Here is a 17528-nt window from a genome sequence, read left to right as displayed (position 1 = left end):
AACGGACGTGGGCGAATTTTCGCTGGGGCGCCTGTCGCAGAGTGGCGAGATAAAAGTGCGCGCTGAAAGCTCCCGACTTATCCGAAAATTATAATTTATTCAGCCTTCCCCCCTTCCCCCACACGCTCGTTAAATCCACATTCTCTTTGTGATGCAACAAACAATTTGCGTAAGTGGAATTTGCATCATAAATAGGAAAACAAATCGATCTGTCCGTCGTGTCAGTGACGAATATATCTACTACATCACGAAATTAAATGCCTATTTTTATGATAAATAAATCTATTTATTACGTAATTAGAATTTGCATAAAACAAATAGAAAACCAAATCGACTTGTATATTGTACCAATAACGAATATGCATATTTGCTATTATTAACACAAAATTAAAGACCTACTTTTATGACAGATAAATCTATTTATTACATATTATCATCTTTTTCTAATATTTTTATAATATAAAAAATGTGATTATATTTTTCCTTATTAAATTAGATAATTTTTTTTATTGCTTGCGTAAAATGTAGAAGATTCGTAAATGATAAGAGAATGAAGTTCTGAATCGACTATTAAAGGCGACTCCGAGCCGATTATTGGAATGAAACGATATTTCTGCTGAGAATTCCCCACTAAAATGCTAGTAAAGCAGCGTCGTAATAATGATTCTATCGCTCGCGACGCACTATAAAGGAGACTATATGCAACATAAAACGCAGTGTGTATAGAAGCAAATAAACTGGAAGGAACGGGGATCCACGAGCTGCGCCGCGCCGGGTAACATAGGAGGACTTACGCTGAAATTTATTGCACGAGATATACAAGAGTGCTTAACGCGAAGTCAAGCTCCCACTAAGAAGGAAATTGTCAGTTTTTTATTTTCTCGAAGCTATCGTAAACTTTCGAAAATGTAATTATTTCGCTTTCGCGAAAACATCGACCGATTTTTTCATACGCCTGGCGTATAGCACCCGTTCTTTTGTGGCGTGACGTAAAATTTTCAATCGTTCTCTTTGTACTTCTTGAGGGACTTCTTTGTAATCGCTCTCCTTACAACTGTAGAAAAGGATCTCCATAATAAAGCAGCAGCTGGCTTCTGCGTTAACCACTCCTGCGCGAGTCCCTTTGTTTCTCAAACTGAGAAAAGTGTATTTCATATTGCCCTTTTTTTCACCCGACCATTGTAATAACGGTTTTCAGCTCGTCCCCTTTATTTAACGGGAGAAGAATCGGAATTTGGACATAGTTAACCGAGTTAACGTAACGCAGTCTAGAACGCAGAATGTTAAAGAGAGAATAAATGGCGAGGAGCAACGTTATTATTTCCCACGCAAAAGCGGAAGGCGCTTTTCAGACGAGTTTCCACGAGAGTAACGGCAAGGAACGACCGGACAACATCCTGAAAATCGTTTCGTTCGAATGGCGCGCGCATTTCCCAAGCAATAAACCTGCTATAAGGCGCGAGTTATAAAGCCTCCAAGTATAATGCACAACATAACGAGAAGTTGGAAATTGAATATTAGTGCGAAATGAAAAATTGTTGGCCATTACGATGCAAAGGTTTTCGTATACGTATAGATCGTTTAATCGGCTATAACGCGAGTGATAAAGTCCCGGAAATGATATCGAAGGCCCACGGAACGTCTCTGTATAATACTGGACATTTCCTCTAACGAATAATTAATTTTGATTTTATCTTTAATTTTAAATTACGTCTTTACGAGATATTCCTCCCGATATAAAATGGACGACACATCAAATCTTATCATCTCTGATTCTATTTTCGCAGTTTACTTCGTCGAGATGTCAGAATGTTGCCTGAAAGATTTTTTCCTCTAATTAATAATGAAACAACCTGTAGTACTGTGCCCACGCGTAATAAAACAATCGGTACGGACATTTTTTGCGCGGCGATAATAATCGGATTATATCGGGACACAGAGACGAGCAATTAGGCTGCATTACGTATTAATATATCGGGAAAAGGCATATCGATCGGCGACAAAATTGCATGAAAAGCAAAAAAATGCCAACGATATTCCCGATACTTGCAACAGCTTGCACAATCACAATTAACACTAATTTTCGGACTTTAGTGCTAATTACGCAGCTGCATTGCCGCAATAACAATGGTAACGTCGTATTGCGTACTTATACGGCCGACGTGCTTCTGGGTTAACTACCAATTTCTGGTGTACGCTCGGCTATAATTATCTCAGTAACAATAGTAACAATATGTTAAGTAAGCTTTACCCTGCTAATCAAAAATTCATGCGGGAAATAATACCAAGTCAATAAATCTTATTTTGCGAAACTCCTATATTAATCTGCGAGGGAATAATTATTAATGCGAGGGTGTTATTAATTGAATAACTCCCAATATTTATTACAATAGACATTTAATAGAGTATATTTGTTTATTAATTAATTTAGTATTAATATTAATTAGCATATACATACTATATTTGTATTTCCGCCAAGAATACCTAATATATTCGCACAGAAATAATCGCGATTATTTCCCGCACACCAAATCATTATTACTTAATCGAAGAAATAATTTAAACAGCAAATAATTAATAATTAAAATTTTATAGTAATAAATCTCTTTATACATATTCCGAAAAGAATGCAAACATTGAAATTTAACGGAGATTCAAATTGTACGAACATTGAAATTCGAAGCGTTTTAGCTTTATAATGAAAACTGCTTTAAATCATTATGAGTGTGCGCGAAAATATGAATAATTTTACGCGAGATAATATTAAAAAGAATATTTTATGGTCGAAATCGATGGACATATATCGATAGTTTATAAGAGCTCCCTTTAGTTGACCATTTTTAGTCGGCCACCTAATTGCGACGGGAATTTCCACCTTTCGCAAATAAGTACGACAAAGTGTGTCTGGCTAATGAGACGTCGCTTTGATAAAAAAACACCCTTTTTTTCCAGAACAGTTTTACACTTTGAAGTTTCGGACGAAGTCGCCGTGCAACAGAAACAGTCCTCCGGCGCTCGGCGACTTCCGCCGTTGTTGTGCAACGACGTAAATTGTTGCGCACAAAAATTTCACTACCTCGTCGCGGAAGAAATTTTAAATATCAAGCGGGGGAGTATATGAAATAGCGGAAGAAAACGAGGGTGGAGAGGACGCGTATCGTGTAAATTTTTGAAATTCTAAGTTAATTAAAAATGGATACGCTTCTCTCTTTACACGTTATAACGAACCACCTCGGCGCGGCGGTGTAGGTACACGTTGCATTTTCAGCTTGTTCCGCGCGGCGAAAGTATAAACTGCACTCTCCGGAATTAATTCGGAGATTTGGATTCCTCTCCGGTGCTCTGCCCCCTTTTTTTTCACGCTCCGCACTTAATCGCTTTTCGCAGATAAGCTGAAGGCAGAGATCGCGATAAACGTGCACCTGGACACGCTGAGGAGGGTCGAGATTTTCCAGAACACGGAGGCTGGCTTCCTGTGCGAGCTGGTGCTGCGACTACGGCCCGTTCTTTTCTCACCTGGCGACTACATCTGCCGCAAAGGTATGTAAATCGCTCCCGGTCATCATTCTTCCCGGCGCGGCGCAGGAGTTCTCGGAAGCGTTAGGCCGAGCGTGTGTTTTACACATACTCCTCGTTCCGCGCCACTTTAGCGAGGAAGAATTAATGCCGTAAATTAGGATTCAGATAAAAAATGTGGCTAAATGTTCCGTTGTTAACAGTCGACTTTGCTCATTCCCGTTTCGCCATTTACGGCATCCCTCAGGGGTGCGAACCCTAGATACCGGGCTTCTCTTCCCACTCCCCGCGATTTCTCCCCGGATTCGGTGTGCCCTGCTTACGGAGGCACGCTGTGCTGGAAATACGCCAAACGACGTACCGTGGGTGTGAAAAATGATTGCTTGCGCTCTTTCTCTCTCTTTCTCTCTCTCATTCCATCCCCGTCACCGGAGACCGTCTCTGGTAGACGAATATTTTTATTTTACGACCGAAAAAGTGACTGCCGCGCTCGTTATTAACGCGATAGAAGGAAGCGCGAGCCACTGTCTGTTCTCTGCATAACTACTTCGGTATAGTCCAGTTGCATACAGAAGCGGCTCGTAAATTCTAACGACTGACACCGCCATTCAACACGCAAGTCTCCGAAAATATATTTCTTTCATAAAATACAGCAGAATTCAATACCGTAAAAAAAAAGGCTAAAGACGATCCAGAATGGCTATTTATGTCAAAAATGATTTCTTCTTTTATTTTTAGTACCCTACCGTCACGGAACGTGGTCTTTTTTTCTTTCAACTCATATTTTGTCTCGTGGAACAAAATTTACGATTATTTAAGTGACAATTATATTCAGGAAGCAGTTATTCTTTCGATATCGAGAAATCTAGTCGGAACGGAATTCGCTGAAAAATATGACTTCGCTATCTATTTTTGAATATTTATGACGCATTCCAGATACTCTCCGTATACCCGCATCGTATATCGTTGCACAAATAAAAGCTTACGCTATTGCTTGGCACTTTTATCGACATATTTAGTATTTATTTCTTGATCCGTGAGCGGCCGCGGGAGTAATTCCAGCTTGTCAAAGCGCGCGAAAGCCGAGAACCGAATCGTCCTTTCCCGCGGATCGTTTGCCTTCCATCCACTTTATCCTCTCTCTCGACAGGGTTTCTTTTCACTACCGGCGGAATGACCGCCATGTGCGCGTAGGAATGCGGGAAGCAATACCTTTGATGGGCGACCTTCCTCGCGCACTTCCGCCGCGCCGCTGCATCGCGTCGCGCGATTACGGTCGGAATTATGACTGAGCGTTACTACTTGCCCAACAAATGACGGCCATTCCTCGCGTATCCTGTTGCGCTCTTTTGTACTATTTTTTTATTATAGTCGATCCCTCCCAACGTCAATTAATTGTAACGATATTTTTCTCCGCGTGTAACATTTTAGGAAGAGACAAAAAGGTAATCTAGGTTCTGTCTGTGTACGTGCGTGTGTTCGTTGTAAAAGTTTCCAACTCTTATCCTTGTTTGATTTTTTTTCTCTATTCTTGTACCTCCGCTGAAAAATACGTCGTGGTTTAATGATGACAAAAGTCGGATTGGTGGAATGATACGAGCACATTTCTACGTAGTAAGAGAGAGGTACCAGCCCCTTGTCGTATACCTTGAGATATATGTACCAACCGCTGTACTTGGACCAATGGCGTCGACGGCTTATTATTTTTATAGACTCATAAAAAAGCTGCTGCATAAAAAGAACTGAAATTTATGTTAAGTACATTCGCAAAACTTTTCATCCCTCGGAGTGAGGGAAATACGACTTGTAGCTTGTAGCGCTGTTCTTTTATACCAGCTTTGTTATCGGGGGATTGTCGAGCAGCGATGTAGCGTAAACGCCTTGATTAAGTTAGATTCAAGGATAGGAACGGTCGACGGGAATTAATTAGCCCTCGCTTAGACGTCACTTTTGTGCGATTGCAGGTGAGGTGGGAAAGGAGATGTACATAGTGAATAGGGGCCGACTGCAGGTGGTGGCCGACAACGGGAAGACGGTGCTCGCCACCCTTAAGGCGGGTTCCTACTTCGGGGAGATCAGCATTCTCAATATGGGGACCGCAGGTAAAGAGTGCGGTAAATATTCCAAACGGACCAGGGGCCCGTGAGCTGTCCCCCTTCGTTTTTCACGATCACGTTTTCACGTTTCACGTTCTTACCACTCTGTGAGAGGGCAAGCCGTCGAGCCGGTATGAGCCGATCTAAAAACGATCTCTCTAGCAATTTTTCACTATCTCTCTTTTTCTCGCAGACCCACTTGTCGATCTTCACCTTTTTTAATCGCGATCGACGTTCATGCAACGACGTCCGCGCGGTGAACGAGATTAAAATATACATATATGTATATCGATTACCGATCTGTAAAAGAAACTAACTTCGAGGAGTAGGAATATTAATTCTTCGGTCTCTTTGCATTAAGGGAAAAAATTATGGTTTATTAATAAACAGTATTTAAGAAATAGCCGAAGTAAATTTAAAAAGGATAAAGGATTAAAATTTGTACTTAATAAAAAAATTCCATATTCTCTATGAATTACAATTAGGATAAAAGCAACAGGATTCTTTATAATAGAGAGAATACATTACTAAATTATACATCGTTACTTGCGTGCGCCTCATTATTATTTATTTAATTAAAAGCGGTACATTTCTTTCGCCGACAGAAATCTCGAAAATGTAATTATCTTAAAATTCTCATAACTATTCCAATCTGCATGCAAGAAAAATAATACAGATACGTATTATATTATTAATACGCTTATTTCCGGGATGTTTTCAAAATTAAGCATAATTTTCAAATTACGGTTGAAACAAAATTAAACGCAAATTTAGATTTACGTGAATATAAAATGAGCAGGGAATTAAACGAGCCTCTCTGTTATCACAGTCGTGATATCACATTTTCTCAAACAAACACACTGAAAAACGAGCTTTATCTAATTTAACTGTGATTGACGTTGCATTATCTACCATACAATTTTGCTGGCTGTATAGGACATATTTCTATTATTATTGGCTTTGTCGCAGAATTTATGGCATGTGTAGTCACCGTAAATTTATTGCGAAATTTGATTATTTGAATTCGAAGTTACATATGTGTCTCAATGTAGTGTCGCATCGCTATAAATGTGAAATGGAAATCAAATGAAAATAGTGGAAAATTATAGAAAAAAATATCTTTTTATATAAAAGAATTTATACAAAAAAATTCTATAAAAATATCGTGACAAATAAATCTCACTAGATTAATTTCGTGACCCGCGCGGTACTGTATCAAATGACCGAACGGCAACCAACTGTAACAAACTGAAATAGCCATTCGCATTCGCTGCGCGCGCGAATTGACAAAAGAAAATTAACGGGGAAAAATCTTTTTCTCCCGCTTACATTTTTTTTTTGCACGATTTAATGAACGCGATATCAAAGCTAGCTTCTTAAAGCGCCGCGAAATCACTCGTGCGTCTTTTGGGATTTCGCCGTAGCTCCGAGGACGGAAGAAAAAGGATTGGCAACGCAAAGTATCACTCCGATTTCTCTGCATCGACAATCCTATTGCCGCCGCCTGTCAGGATAGAGCCGTCCGTGCCCGGGATCGATGGCGGGTCTCATTCTTGTTTTCGAGGACCGGCTCCCTTCGAATGACTCCCGTCGAGACGAAAAAATAAGCGCCCAACGGCCGCCGGCGCGTATAAAGAGTCGCCTCGGTGACGGCACGAACTTTATTCTCCTATCGAACTTCCTTCAGAAAACTCTCTTTTTCCCCGAACGAACATTGCATTCGCATTCGCGAGGAAACTTCGGGCTAATAAGAGCCGCCGTTTTGGCCGCCATCTGAATGATCTTAATCCGCTATAAATTGAATTCTCTCCATCCGTATTTTCAGTGCACGATCCAGTGCTGTTATTAAGTTAAAAGAATTTAATTTTTCTGCGATACTCCATATTTTTTATGAAATAGTTCACGGAGAAAATTTTATGTTGAATTTTACTATGCTGCCGCACCAACTGCGGACCATCAAGACGCCCAAGTTTAAATGCTATAGTCTTGTAGTAAAATTACTATGTCCATAGCATTTAATGCTACGATCATAGCATTCAATGCTATAATAATGCTATGATTGTATCACTAAATTCTATGGACATAGTAATTTTACTATAAGACTATAGCATTTAAACTTGGGCGTCTTGATGGTCCGCAGTTGGTGCGGCAGCACAGTAAAATTTAACATAAAATTTTCTCCGTGTTGAAAAAGAAATTATCTCTTATATATACCGGCGGCTATGTCAGCTTATCTTTTTAGCAAACACAAGCTCTGTAACTCCGCTACGTATTGTATCTACGAAAAAAAAAAAACCCGGGCAATATTGTCTCGCGAAAGTGTAAACAGCCTTTCATACGCTGTTACTCGTAGATAACAGGGCGCCCGTTCCAGGAAGGTATTGCCGCGTGGATTCCGCGGGCGTTTTCAATTCGTGCGAGCGGTATCAATCGCATTTGAATTCCGTATTGTGTTTGCATTGAATCAGAAATTTTATAATACTCTGCTTATCTAGTAAACAGTAACGGGTAATTGAATTTCGCGGCGGAGTCCGTCGTTGCGAGACCGTCGACGCATCTTGAATAAGGCCCGTGACACGTATTGCCCTTTAGTCTCCACCCTTCTTCAGTATTTCTCACGGCTACTGTACTTCATTTTTTTTTTTTTTTTTTATTTACGATCGACCGGAACGACCGACCGAATTATGACACACGTCGTAAAATATCCGATTGAGAGATTCCTCTTTTTCTTTACGGCGCGGACTCACCGCGAATTTTTGGGCGACACTCGCGTTTCCGAGAGATGAATAAGAGGCCAAAGAGATCAGATATAGACCGAATCGTCGATAACGTATCGAAATTATTCATTAGCCCTCTCTTTTTTTTTATTCGAAGATAATACGTGTAAGTGTGCCAATCGGACGAAATAGCGAACGGCGTCTCAGCCCCTCGCAAGGCGTACCGGTCGATAAGGTTTTTGATGAATCATATTTTTAGTCAGTCGTGCTCACAATTTCTATTTCGCTTTCGTAGCTCTATTAGAGGAAATGGCTTAGAACTGGGTCGATTTGGATCCATTTCTTTAGTCGCGCCTTTTTCAGCATCACAATCTTTGATTCTCACAATCGGTGCTGCAACATCACGCTGAGACTGTTACATTTCTTTTTCTTATACTTGCATATCTATTAATTGTTATCTATTATGGCTGAAGGGACGGCATTTGTAAAGGACTTATCCGCTGTTTAAATTGATGGCGGTTATTTATGGCTCTAAACACAGGTGTTCGATTGCCTGTGAGAATTTATCATTGCACAGCCGTTTACAAATGCTTCCTACGATCGAGCATCTCCATTCTCACGCGATATTACCATGTTACTATTCATTGCACCATTTCACGTATCTTTCTCACAATCGCCATTAACTCCCTGATGTAGGCTCTTATTGATGATTGTAATTTTTACTGCTGTGATGCGTGCTGATTTCATATATATTGACCTGCATTCAGATCCGCCAATTATTATCAATAATTATATATATATATATATTAATACACACAATATATATATTTATATATATATATATATTTATACACACATATATATATATACTACATATATATATGTATACGTACAATTTGATTACAGTAGTTTCTAGTGTCCTTTATCTTAGCTAACTTTTTGAAACGTCCAGTATAACTTTGCTTACCTTGATTTATTCATGAAGGAAGATAGCCGAACTTGCTTTCGCTACACGTAAAGAGAAGAAATCATTGACAGGAGAAAGCAAAATAGACTAACTCCCTTCAAACATATATATCCAGTATTAAACATTGATATATTGTCCATTGTAAATATATTAACTTATTGCAAGTAAAATCTAACAACGATGATGAAAGAAAACCGATGCGAAAGAAACTACAGCAAACGTATCTCTACATAAGGTATACATTTATTAAAATTAAGATGTACAATACCAAAGGAAGTAACGTAAAATTTGCGTCGCCTGCTTATTATACGCATTATCGTAAAGACAACACTGTCAATTAATTCTCCGCTAAGAACGTACAACAAAATCACCGTCCGATCGTACCGCAGTCGAGTAACAATCGCAAAGTTAATACCGCCGTCTCGTTAAAATACTCGCCTAATCGTATATTTAAACTATAACGTAATAGATACGCGACATTCGAAAGAGCAGCGAGATATCATCTTACTCGAACATCCCGCGAATTCTGACAAAGTAAAATGCTTTTAGGCGACTTATATCCTTCATGTCGGGGTTTATTTGCGAAAAAGCTGCTCGAAATAAATAATTCAGATACTCGAGGAATATGGAATTCCCATTCGCTAAATTTCTTCGATATACGGTTAATGTTTCTGAGCGTGTTCGACCGAGAGCGAACGAGAAGCTGAGCGGGGGAGGAGCGGCTTCGTTCCCTTCGAAATATGAAAACTTTCTGAGTAATATATGACGCGAGTTGTGCACGTTGCCACGTGCTACAAGTTTGCCACGGTGAAGCTTTAGCACGAACGCGGAAGTATAATTTTCAATCAACTGCAAAGAATTTCCTCCGTCGCCTTAAGCTTAATTATTACAATTTGTATTACGGCTCAGGTGCCATTCGTAGCATACTAATGAAGCGGAACTTCCGAACATAACATTTATCTAACGGTTAAATCTTCCCCGGAAATTTATAAAGTTTGCACGGTAGCTTCTGTTATTGCTACGTTTCAGACCGCGGGCGCACGTCTGTAGTCTGAAGCAATTACGCTCTTCGTTACCTTGTTAATTACGCACCCTTTTACGCCGGCATATAAAATATCGTTGACACCAATTAAAGTTGTAAACAATGGCTCGGCCGCCGTCATTATCACATTCTGGGTAAACTACTTTATTAGCCTAGTCTGTGCGCGGAGTTCTTCTTTTCCTCCCTCTGCCGGAAGCTAACCGCATTCCATTCCGCGAAAAGCTGCAACTGTGTGGAAAAAAAACACGCTCGGAAACGGATAAATACGGCAGACAATTAATACAATACGGTGGAACAATTAATTCGCGCCCATTATCCATCAATTTATCAGCGAACAAACGCCGGATGATTAAATGCCTCTCTCTCTGAAAAAGTCGGGGAAACGAGCCGAGCGACCTAGCGATCAATTAGCAAAGAACGCTGAACCGTAACGAATCTGATTAATCAAAATTACTGCGCTTTTACGGGGTACGAAACGACGTAAAAGGGATCTTAAAGAGATAGCTCGCGCATGGACGCGGTCGGAACCACGTGCATATCCGAGGAATCGGGGAAATGATAGCGAGTACGGCTGTAGATAAAAAGCGGCGGGAAACGATCGAGAGATCGATCACGGTGCGGTTACATAAGAAAGCTTGATGCATCCCGATAACCAATAAATGGCTACATCGACGCAGGTAACCGGCGAACAGCCAGCGTGCGCTCGGTCGGCTACTCGGACCTCTTCGTCCTCAGCAAGAAGGACATGTGGGACGTGCTCAAGGAGTATCCGGCTGCCAGGGTGCGCCTCGAAGCCATCGCAGTCAAGAGGCTGGAGAAGTACAAGAGAGCTCCTCTGGAGAAAGGTGAGTCGAGCCTACCTTCTCTCTTTCTCTTTATCTCTATCTCGTTTACGCTCGCGCATCAAGTATATACAAACAGCTATCATATTTCTTTAACGGCGCCAGATAGATAGGGCAAATCGATGAGGCACCCCTCTCGAAACGCGCGCGCGCGGATGAACGACTTTCGAAATTCTCCTCGAGTTAAAAGTTAAAAAGCTCTTAAAGATACCTCAACCAAATTTCCCAGACTGCACAACTTAGATCTTACAAGTAACGGCTGATAAGAAATCAGATTTGTAAAAGTTGTTAGTTATCCTCGCGCGAATTAGCTGATTACGACGATGTTTTTTTCTCGTTTTATTCGATGAAACTTTAACGGGAAAGCTCGTGTTAACTATCGGCATTCGGAAGAACTGCTGTCGCGCTTCCTTCCATAATTCGGCTCGTTTTCTTTCTTCATGCCTGTCTCGGGCGTGCTTCGCGAGCGGTTCAAAGATCGTGCGAGCTGCGCTACATCCGCGAAAATTGGTATCGCGTCGGAAATACGCTTAAAACTCCATTTCAATTCACTCGTCCTCGGAGTTGCGCGGAGGACGAGTGAACAGGTTCGAATACGACTGCGAACGCGACGCGTCTTGCGAACAGCTTGGCGCACAACCGAAACGCCCCGAATGCCTGAAACTTCCCTCGTTACCATCGTTAAAATAGCTAGACTCGCGGAAGTTTACGCGCCCTCGGCAAGGTAAGTTCTTCGGGGCGCGGATGCCATCCGGAGAACTGAGAACTTCGAACCGAGGCCAAGAATGGGGGAGGGGATTCCATCAAGATATCCTCGTCGCTGTTACGGCGCATTAACGAATTAACCGTCGTGGAACGCAGTAGACTGGAGTTTCCAGCATAATAGCCGTTAAAGATGTCTTTGAAACGGATACCTTGTATCGTATTCTCGAGTGACATCCCCGAGAAGACGGCTGCAGATTCGACAGCCGTAGTACTTATTTTAGAGCTCGTTACTTTTTGCGACTAACGACGAAACTCAAGTCTCTTCCGTCTTCTGAACATTTTTTTTTTTTTATTAAAATTAATGGCCAAGTTTTATTCCAACTTTTTAAGAGAAAAGATTTCGACAAATATTTCCACTCTTAAAGCTTTGATAATTTTTTTTACCATTCGATTAACTGCCACTAAAGTTTTCTTTAGCAAAAACATGAATTAATTTTTTATTCGCTTTGCTAGATCGATATTAATTTTCTTATATTTTTCTCAATTTTAATTTTATCATGTAACAAAAAATAGCGTTAAAGTTTAATAAAGCGACGATCGAAGTAAAAAAAATGTCCCCATTCTGTTCTGTTTCTCTTTTTCGGATTGTGCGACGACTGTGGTAAAATACATGCTCGTGCCTAAAAAAAGAATATTGTATTCACTGCCGACTGCCTCGAGGGCTGGATGATATAAAAGTCTATCTCATATCGCTCGTCTTTTTATTTCCCAAAAAACTGTCGTTTCAAAATATTCTTTCCGACCTCAATTTTTGCTTTAAAAAAACGCTCGCGGTAACTCTTCTCCGCCTTCTACCCCGCGCAATTCCTCCCTCTCGTTTCTTCTGCAGACGTAACGAGCGTCTAATGCAAGTGGGCTGTCGTGGATGAAAAGCCGGTTTTTGAAGGTATATACCCTTTACAGGAAAGTTTTCAAAAAGTCGACTTATCACTTGACGCTGACAAATATCCACGATGTCGAAAAGACGCAACGTCGAAAAGTACATGGAATTTTTAACCGTCTATCTAGTCTATCGTCTAGATATGTCTCTCAAAAATTACTGAAGCGAGACTCGGTTACACATTTAATCCGCAATCGGATAAAACCCGCAAATTTGCTGCAAGTTAAATAAATTTAATTTGCTCGATATTACTCGACAAGATCGCCGCGGTAAGATTAAGCTACCTCTTCCCCGTTTGAGTCTTCCACAAAGGGAAAACGGTCTGAACCTTTGCCGCGGGGGTATACAGATAAAACCTCAACCACTCTCCATTCATTCAACAGAGAACAATTTTATTTCTCTCTTATACGGACCGGGGAATCCGAAGCTGTGCAAGGGATAAGCGACTGTATTATATTTGCCGCGCAATTCTGTGACGATGCCCCGCCCGCGCGCTCGAAAGTTTGGTGCGCGTAACCGGCGGCAGCAAACTTCGCCACCTTGTACTACCGCATAGGGTGAGCGAAGGGTGGCTGCTTTGCGAGCTTATAGTTCCGGGATTAATTAATTAAATTCCTCAGCTCGCCGCTACGCCTATTACCAGTGTACGCTGACGAAAATCTTTTGAACGAGGCGCAACGAAATCGCGTCTTCGCCTCGCTGCGTCCTTTCAAAGATCCACCGCCGCGCTACGTGATCCTCGATATCTTCGCGCCACTAATGTCTCGAAGAATCTTCGATCGTTGAACTTTGGTCGAGCTTTTGAAAGATATAATCCAGAGCGGCGCGGAACTTGCGCGTTTAACGCCAAATGTGGCTACGTTGCTCTATATATGAGCGAGCGCACGTCTTGTCGAACTTAAGGTGGAGTTGGGAAATGAAATATCTTAGTGTGAGTTTGAAAAGGAGAGGATATTAATTAATTAAAACACATTTGTTGCAATAAATTTGTTTTATTCATTAACTTTTCTTCAATTATTACAAAATGCGTAAATATAAATATATTTGTATCGCTTTTATTTGTTATTTTAAGAAATGTTTAGATTTTACATATATCATGTACGTGTTGTAAAACGTTTATACACGCAAATTTTACTTTTACGTAGAGAAATCGTGCTCGATTCAAGGGATTCAGCGCCGCATATACTGCAAATTCCGTCGCCACTGTTTTACATGTTTCCCTCATACGTCTCATTTGCCTAATGCGAGGAGCGCACGCAGGGTAAACGTGAGATGGAAATTAGGCGGTCGCGTTTAACGCTAAATAGGCAACGGCAAACACCGCGCTATCTCGGAGGATGTCTTTATCTCGGGATTTACTCATCCGCATGCGAAATGTTTTCGTGACCTAATTCCCGACGTATACGTAAAAGCGCGAAGAACGTACGGGGCGGGTACTCAGAGGCGAAAGTCGATGCCACGCTGATGGAGATAAATGGCAGTAGGGATCCCGGCAATTCTTTCCTTCCGGGTGTCTCGTTAATCCGAAATGCGCGGAAACAGCGGTCAGAATACCGCGATATGGCGGTATCAGCTTCGGTCCATAGGTCGGCGCGTGTACACGGTTTGAGCACATCCTCTCCGGTCTACTTTCCGTTTTCTGACAAAATATGTGCGGATATACATGTAGGGGCGTCGCCGAGAACCATTGTCCTTTCAGCCATAAATTCCAGAAGGCGAATTAATAGAAAAGAAGGTATCTGATTCTGTTCGCAATGAGAAGTTAAAGGCTGTCTCTTTTTAAGTATAAAAGATGAAAATAAAACGTCGGGGGAAAAAGTTATTTCACACATTTGATAATATTACAGAAGTCGTAAAATCTGAGACTTCATACAATTTTAAACGGACATTATTCTCTTTCCGGCCTGAGAAAGATTTTATTTTATGTTCTTCATTTACTGCTACTTTTAGTAGGATATTTTTTATACATTAGCCATAAATTTATTCAGCTTTTAACATTTTTGACAGTTATTTTTATTAATATTAAGAACCCATTGAAAAATCGAACTTTGTTATAAATGTTCTTGAAAACCAACCGGTGAAATAATTTACGAAAAATTCACATTACACAGTAAAAAATAAAATGTTAATCGTAACATTTTTCAAATGTCCCAGAAAGTCCACTCTAAATTTTGAGTTAAAATAACTCATTCATCGTGTGTTATTTGTTGACAAATTAAAAATGTTAATTTATTGACACTATATTTTACATTTATATTTGTTCTTTTAACTTTAAGTATAATGTTAAAATAACTTGTCAAAAATGTCGATATAACATATTTGAATAAACGATAGTTATTTCAACTTAAGAGAAATGTTGTTTTGAACATTTGGTTGTAGTAAATTTGATTATTTTGTATGTCAAAGTTTACGATTATTTGAAATTTACTTTAACTTTTGTTTATGTTAAAATAAATTTAAGGCGTGTTGATTTTTTGATATAATTATGTTAAAAGAACTCAAAATAATAATCAATTTCTAAATGACATACATAAAGTGTTAAGTTATCACGTTGACATTAATATAACACATGAAAATGTTACGAAAATAATAACATAGCTGTTGTATGTTAATTTTACATTGAAATAATAGTCAAATCAATCCTTGTGGTAACACAAGAAAATTTTAACATTTGGACGCACGATTTTTTACTGTGTATTCATAAAAAAAACTTGTTTTAAATCTTATGATGCAATTCTTAACATTTTTGGTTCTCCTTCAGAGCAACCTCCTTAAGAGCAACAAAAACATAGCGTTGAATAAAACGAGATATTCTACTCGAGCACACCTTGAGGGATGCCGCCCCGTTTCTTTTCTAAGAACGCGAGCTATCGCCGTGTTTTCCGGTAATACGCTTACGTCGCTGAAATTTATTTCGTTTATAAACTTTTCGAGCCATTCATCACCATCAGAGCGACGGACTTTCATTCGACACTCATCCCGTCGCGCGCGGCAAATGTACTTTTACATCGCTACGAGGGATGACGTATGGGAAATTAGGTCGCTGTAATAAGTGTAATGCGTAACGTGAGTTACGGCGGTGAATTATGGGGAAAGGAGGGAAGAGCCCCGCGTGGTGTGTAGGCGATGCCGAGAGCGAGATCCGCCGGCTTATCGATCCGGCCGCCGCCGTTATCGGTGCAACGTCCCCCTAATTAACATAAAATTGAACAAAGGCATGTCGCCGTTGTGACGTTACGAGTTTAGAAGTACACGTCATTCCTTGCGGATTGCGGATCAACGGAGAGCCAGGCATTTGACGGAGTGAAACTGCGCGAAAAAGGTAGTCTACAGACACGCCTGCGATAAATGAACAGCTTATTGTTAGACCTCTAATTGAAATAGCTTCAAAGAATCGCGTCTCGTGCGTCACGAAAATAACAATTTTTTTTTGGGCTTGCCGTCCGCTATTAGCGTCTTGATCCGCGATTTACCTCCCATGCCGTGATATTTAAAGGTCACTTTAATTACGAAGGATTTTTAATTTAAGTGACCCGAGCCCACGCGTTTCACATAACGATTAGTCGTGTTATTAAAACCTTTTTTTTTTTTACTAGAAATGTTTACGAGTACGATGCACAAATACGTTTTTAATTCGTTGGTTTGCATAATTTGCTGTTTACAATCCGCATCTTTCGACCCGCGAATATCCGCTTTACATAAATACGAATGGATATTGTTAAAGCCTTCTTTAAATGATCCGTAATGCTGTAGTGTATAATGTGATACATGCCATGCGTACGTATTTTAACATACATTTTATTAAAATTATACATTTTGGATTCTCTTTAAACACTTTTCAGATACTTGTTATAATTGTATGCTTTTTGTAGAAAATGTACATTATAAAATTCTATTGTGATTTCTAATTATGAACCGTCTAAAGCAGACTTTCGTCATAATCAGCCGAATGTCTTTAGCGATTAATAACGTCTTCGCGCATCGACAATGACATTGTCGCAAGGCGGAAACTCGTAACAACCCCAAGGATCGTGAATTCCGCTCGACGATCGAAGGATTCGCATCAAAGTGAAATGGCGTACCATTGATGCCACTGGATACTGTCGGCGTCGATTAAATGTCAACGCGCCCCAAAAGCGGAAATTCGAGAGCACGTACGGATCGTATCGGGCACGACGTGCGTAAACACACAATGCATGGATAACTCCGCATTGCGAATGAATGATATATTCTAAACAAACGGCTGGCTCTTGTCCCGTATTTCTCCCCGTGGGTTTCGCCATATTTCGTAAATTCTGGCGACACTCCGGTTGAATTTTTCGTGCGCGACAACGCGTCGCGGTTTCACTTCCACGGCAAGATGGAAAAAAAAACGACAGCGACGACGATAATGTCGCGATTCTCTATTTCTCGGACCATCGGTTCGTCGCGGTTTTTCAAATAAAAGCCCCGCGCGCAAAAACAGATTTGAAACTGTTTGATGAAACTCGGGGATCCGTGAACGAAACGCGGTAGTATTACTATTTTACGTTAATTAAGGTAACGTGAATTTGTGTGGAATTATTCAAACTGTCATGTTAATTTTGTTGGCACACAGAACGATTTTCCAGAAATAGAACACGTTAAACATGTCCCATCCACGTTCCATCTCTTAAGCTTCTTTTGCTGAAACCGCATATTTGCATTCCTTCCCTGTCGCGACT

The 17528-nt window shown here is 40.4% G+C and overlaps 1 protein-coding gene across 1 annotated transcript in view; it reads left to right on the top strand.

Annotated features, from left to right (window-relative positions):
* Window positions 1-17528, top strand: part of LOC112467860 (potassium/sodium hyperpolarization-activated cyclic nucleotide-gated channel 1) — a 171844-nt gene that overhangs the window by 146139 nt on the left and 8177 nt on the right. Inside the window, exons 11-13 of the mRNA XM_025036736.1 lie at window positions 3388-3540; window positions 5481-5618; window positions 11016-11183. Of these exons, the coding sequence (XP_024892504.1) occupies window positions 3388-3540; window positions 5481-5618; window positions 11016-11183 (459 nt within the window). The remainder of the gene's footprint in view (window positions 1-3387; window positions 3541-5480; window positions 5619-11015; window positions 11184-17528) is intronic.

The sequence above is a fragment of the Temnothorax curvispinosus genome, unplaced genomic scaffold (genome assembly GCF_003070985.1).
Source record: "Temnothorax curvispinosus isolate PA1 unplaced genomic scaffold, ASM307098v1 QBEX01017838.1, whole genome shotgun sequence".
Lineage (NCBI taxonomy): Eukaryota > Metazoa > Arthropoda > Insecta > Hymenoptera > Formicidae > Temnothorax > Temnothorax curvispinosus.
The sequence above is the reverse complement of the archived record's forward strand: the minus strand, read 5'-3'. Positions and strand labels throughout refer to the sequence as shown.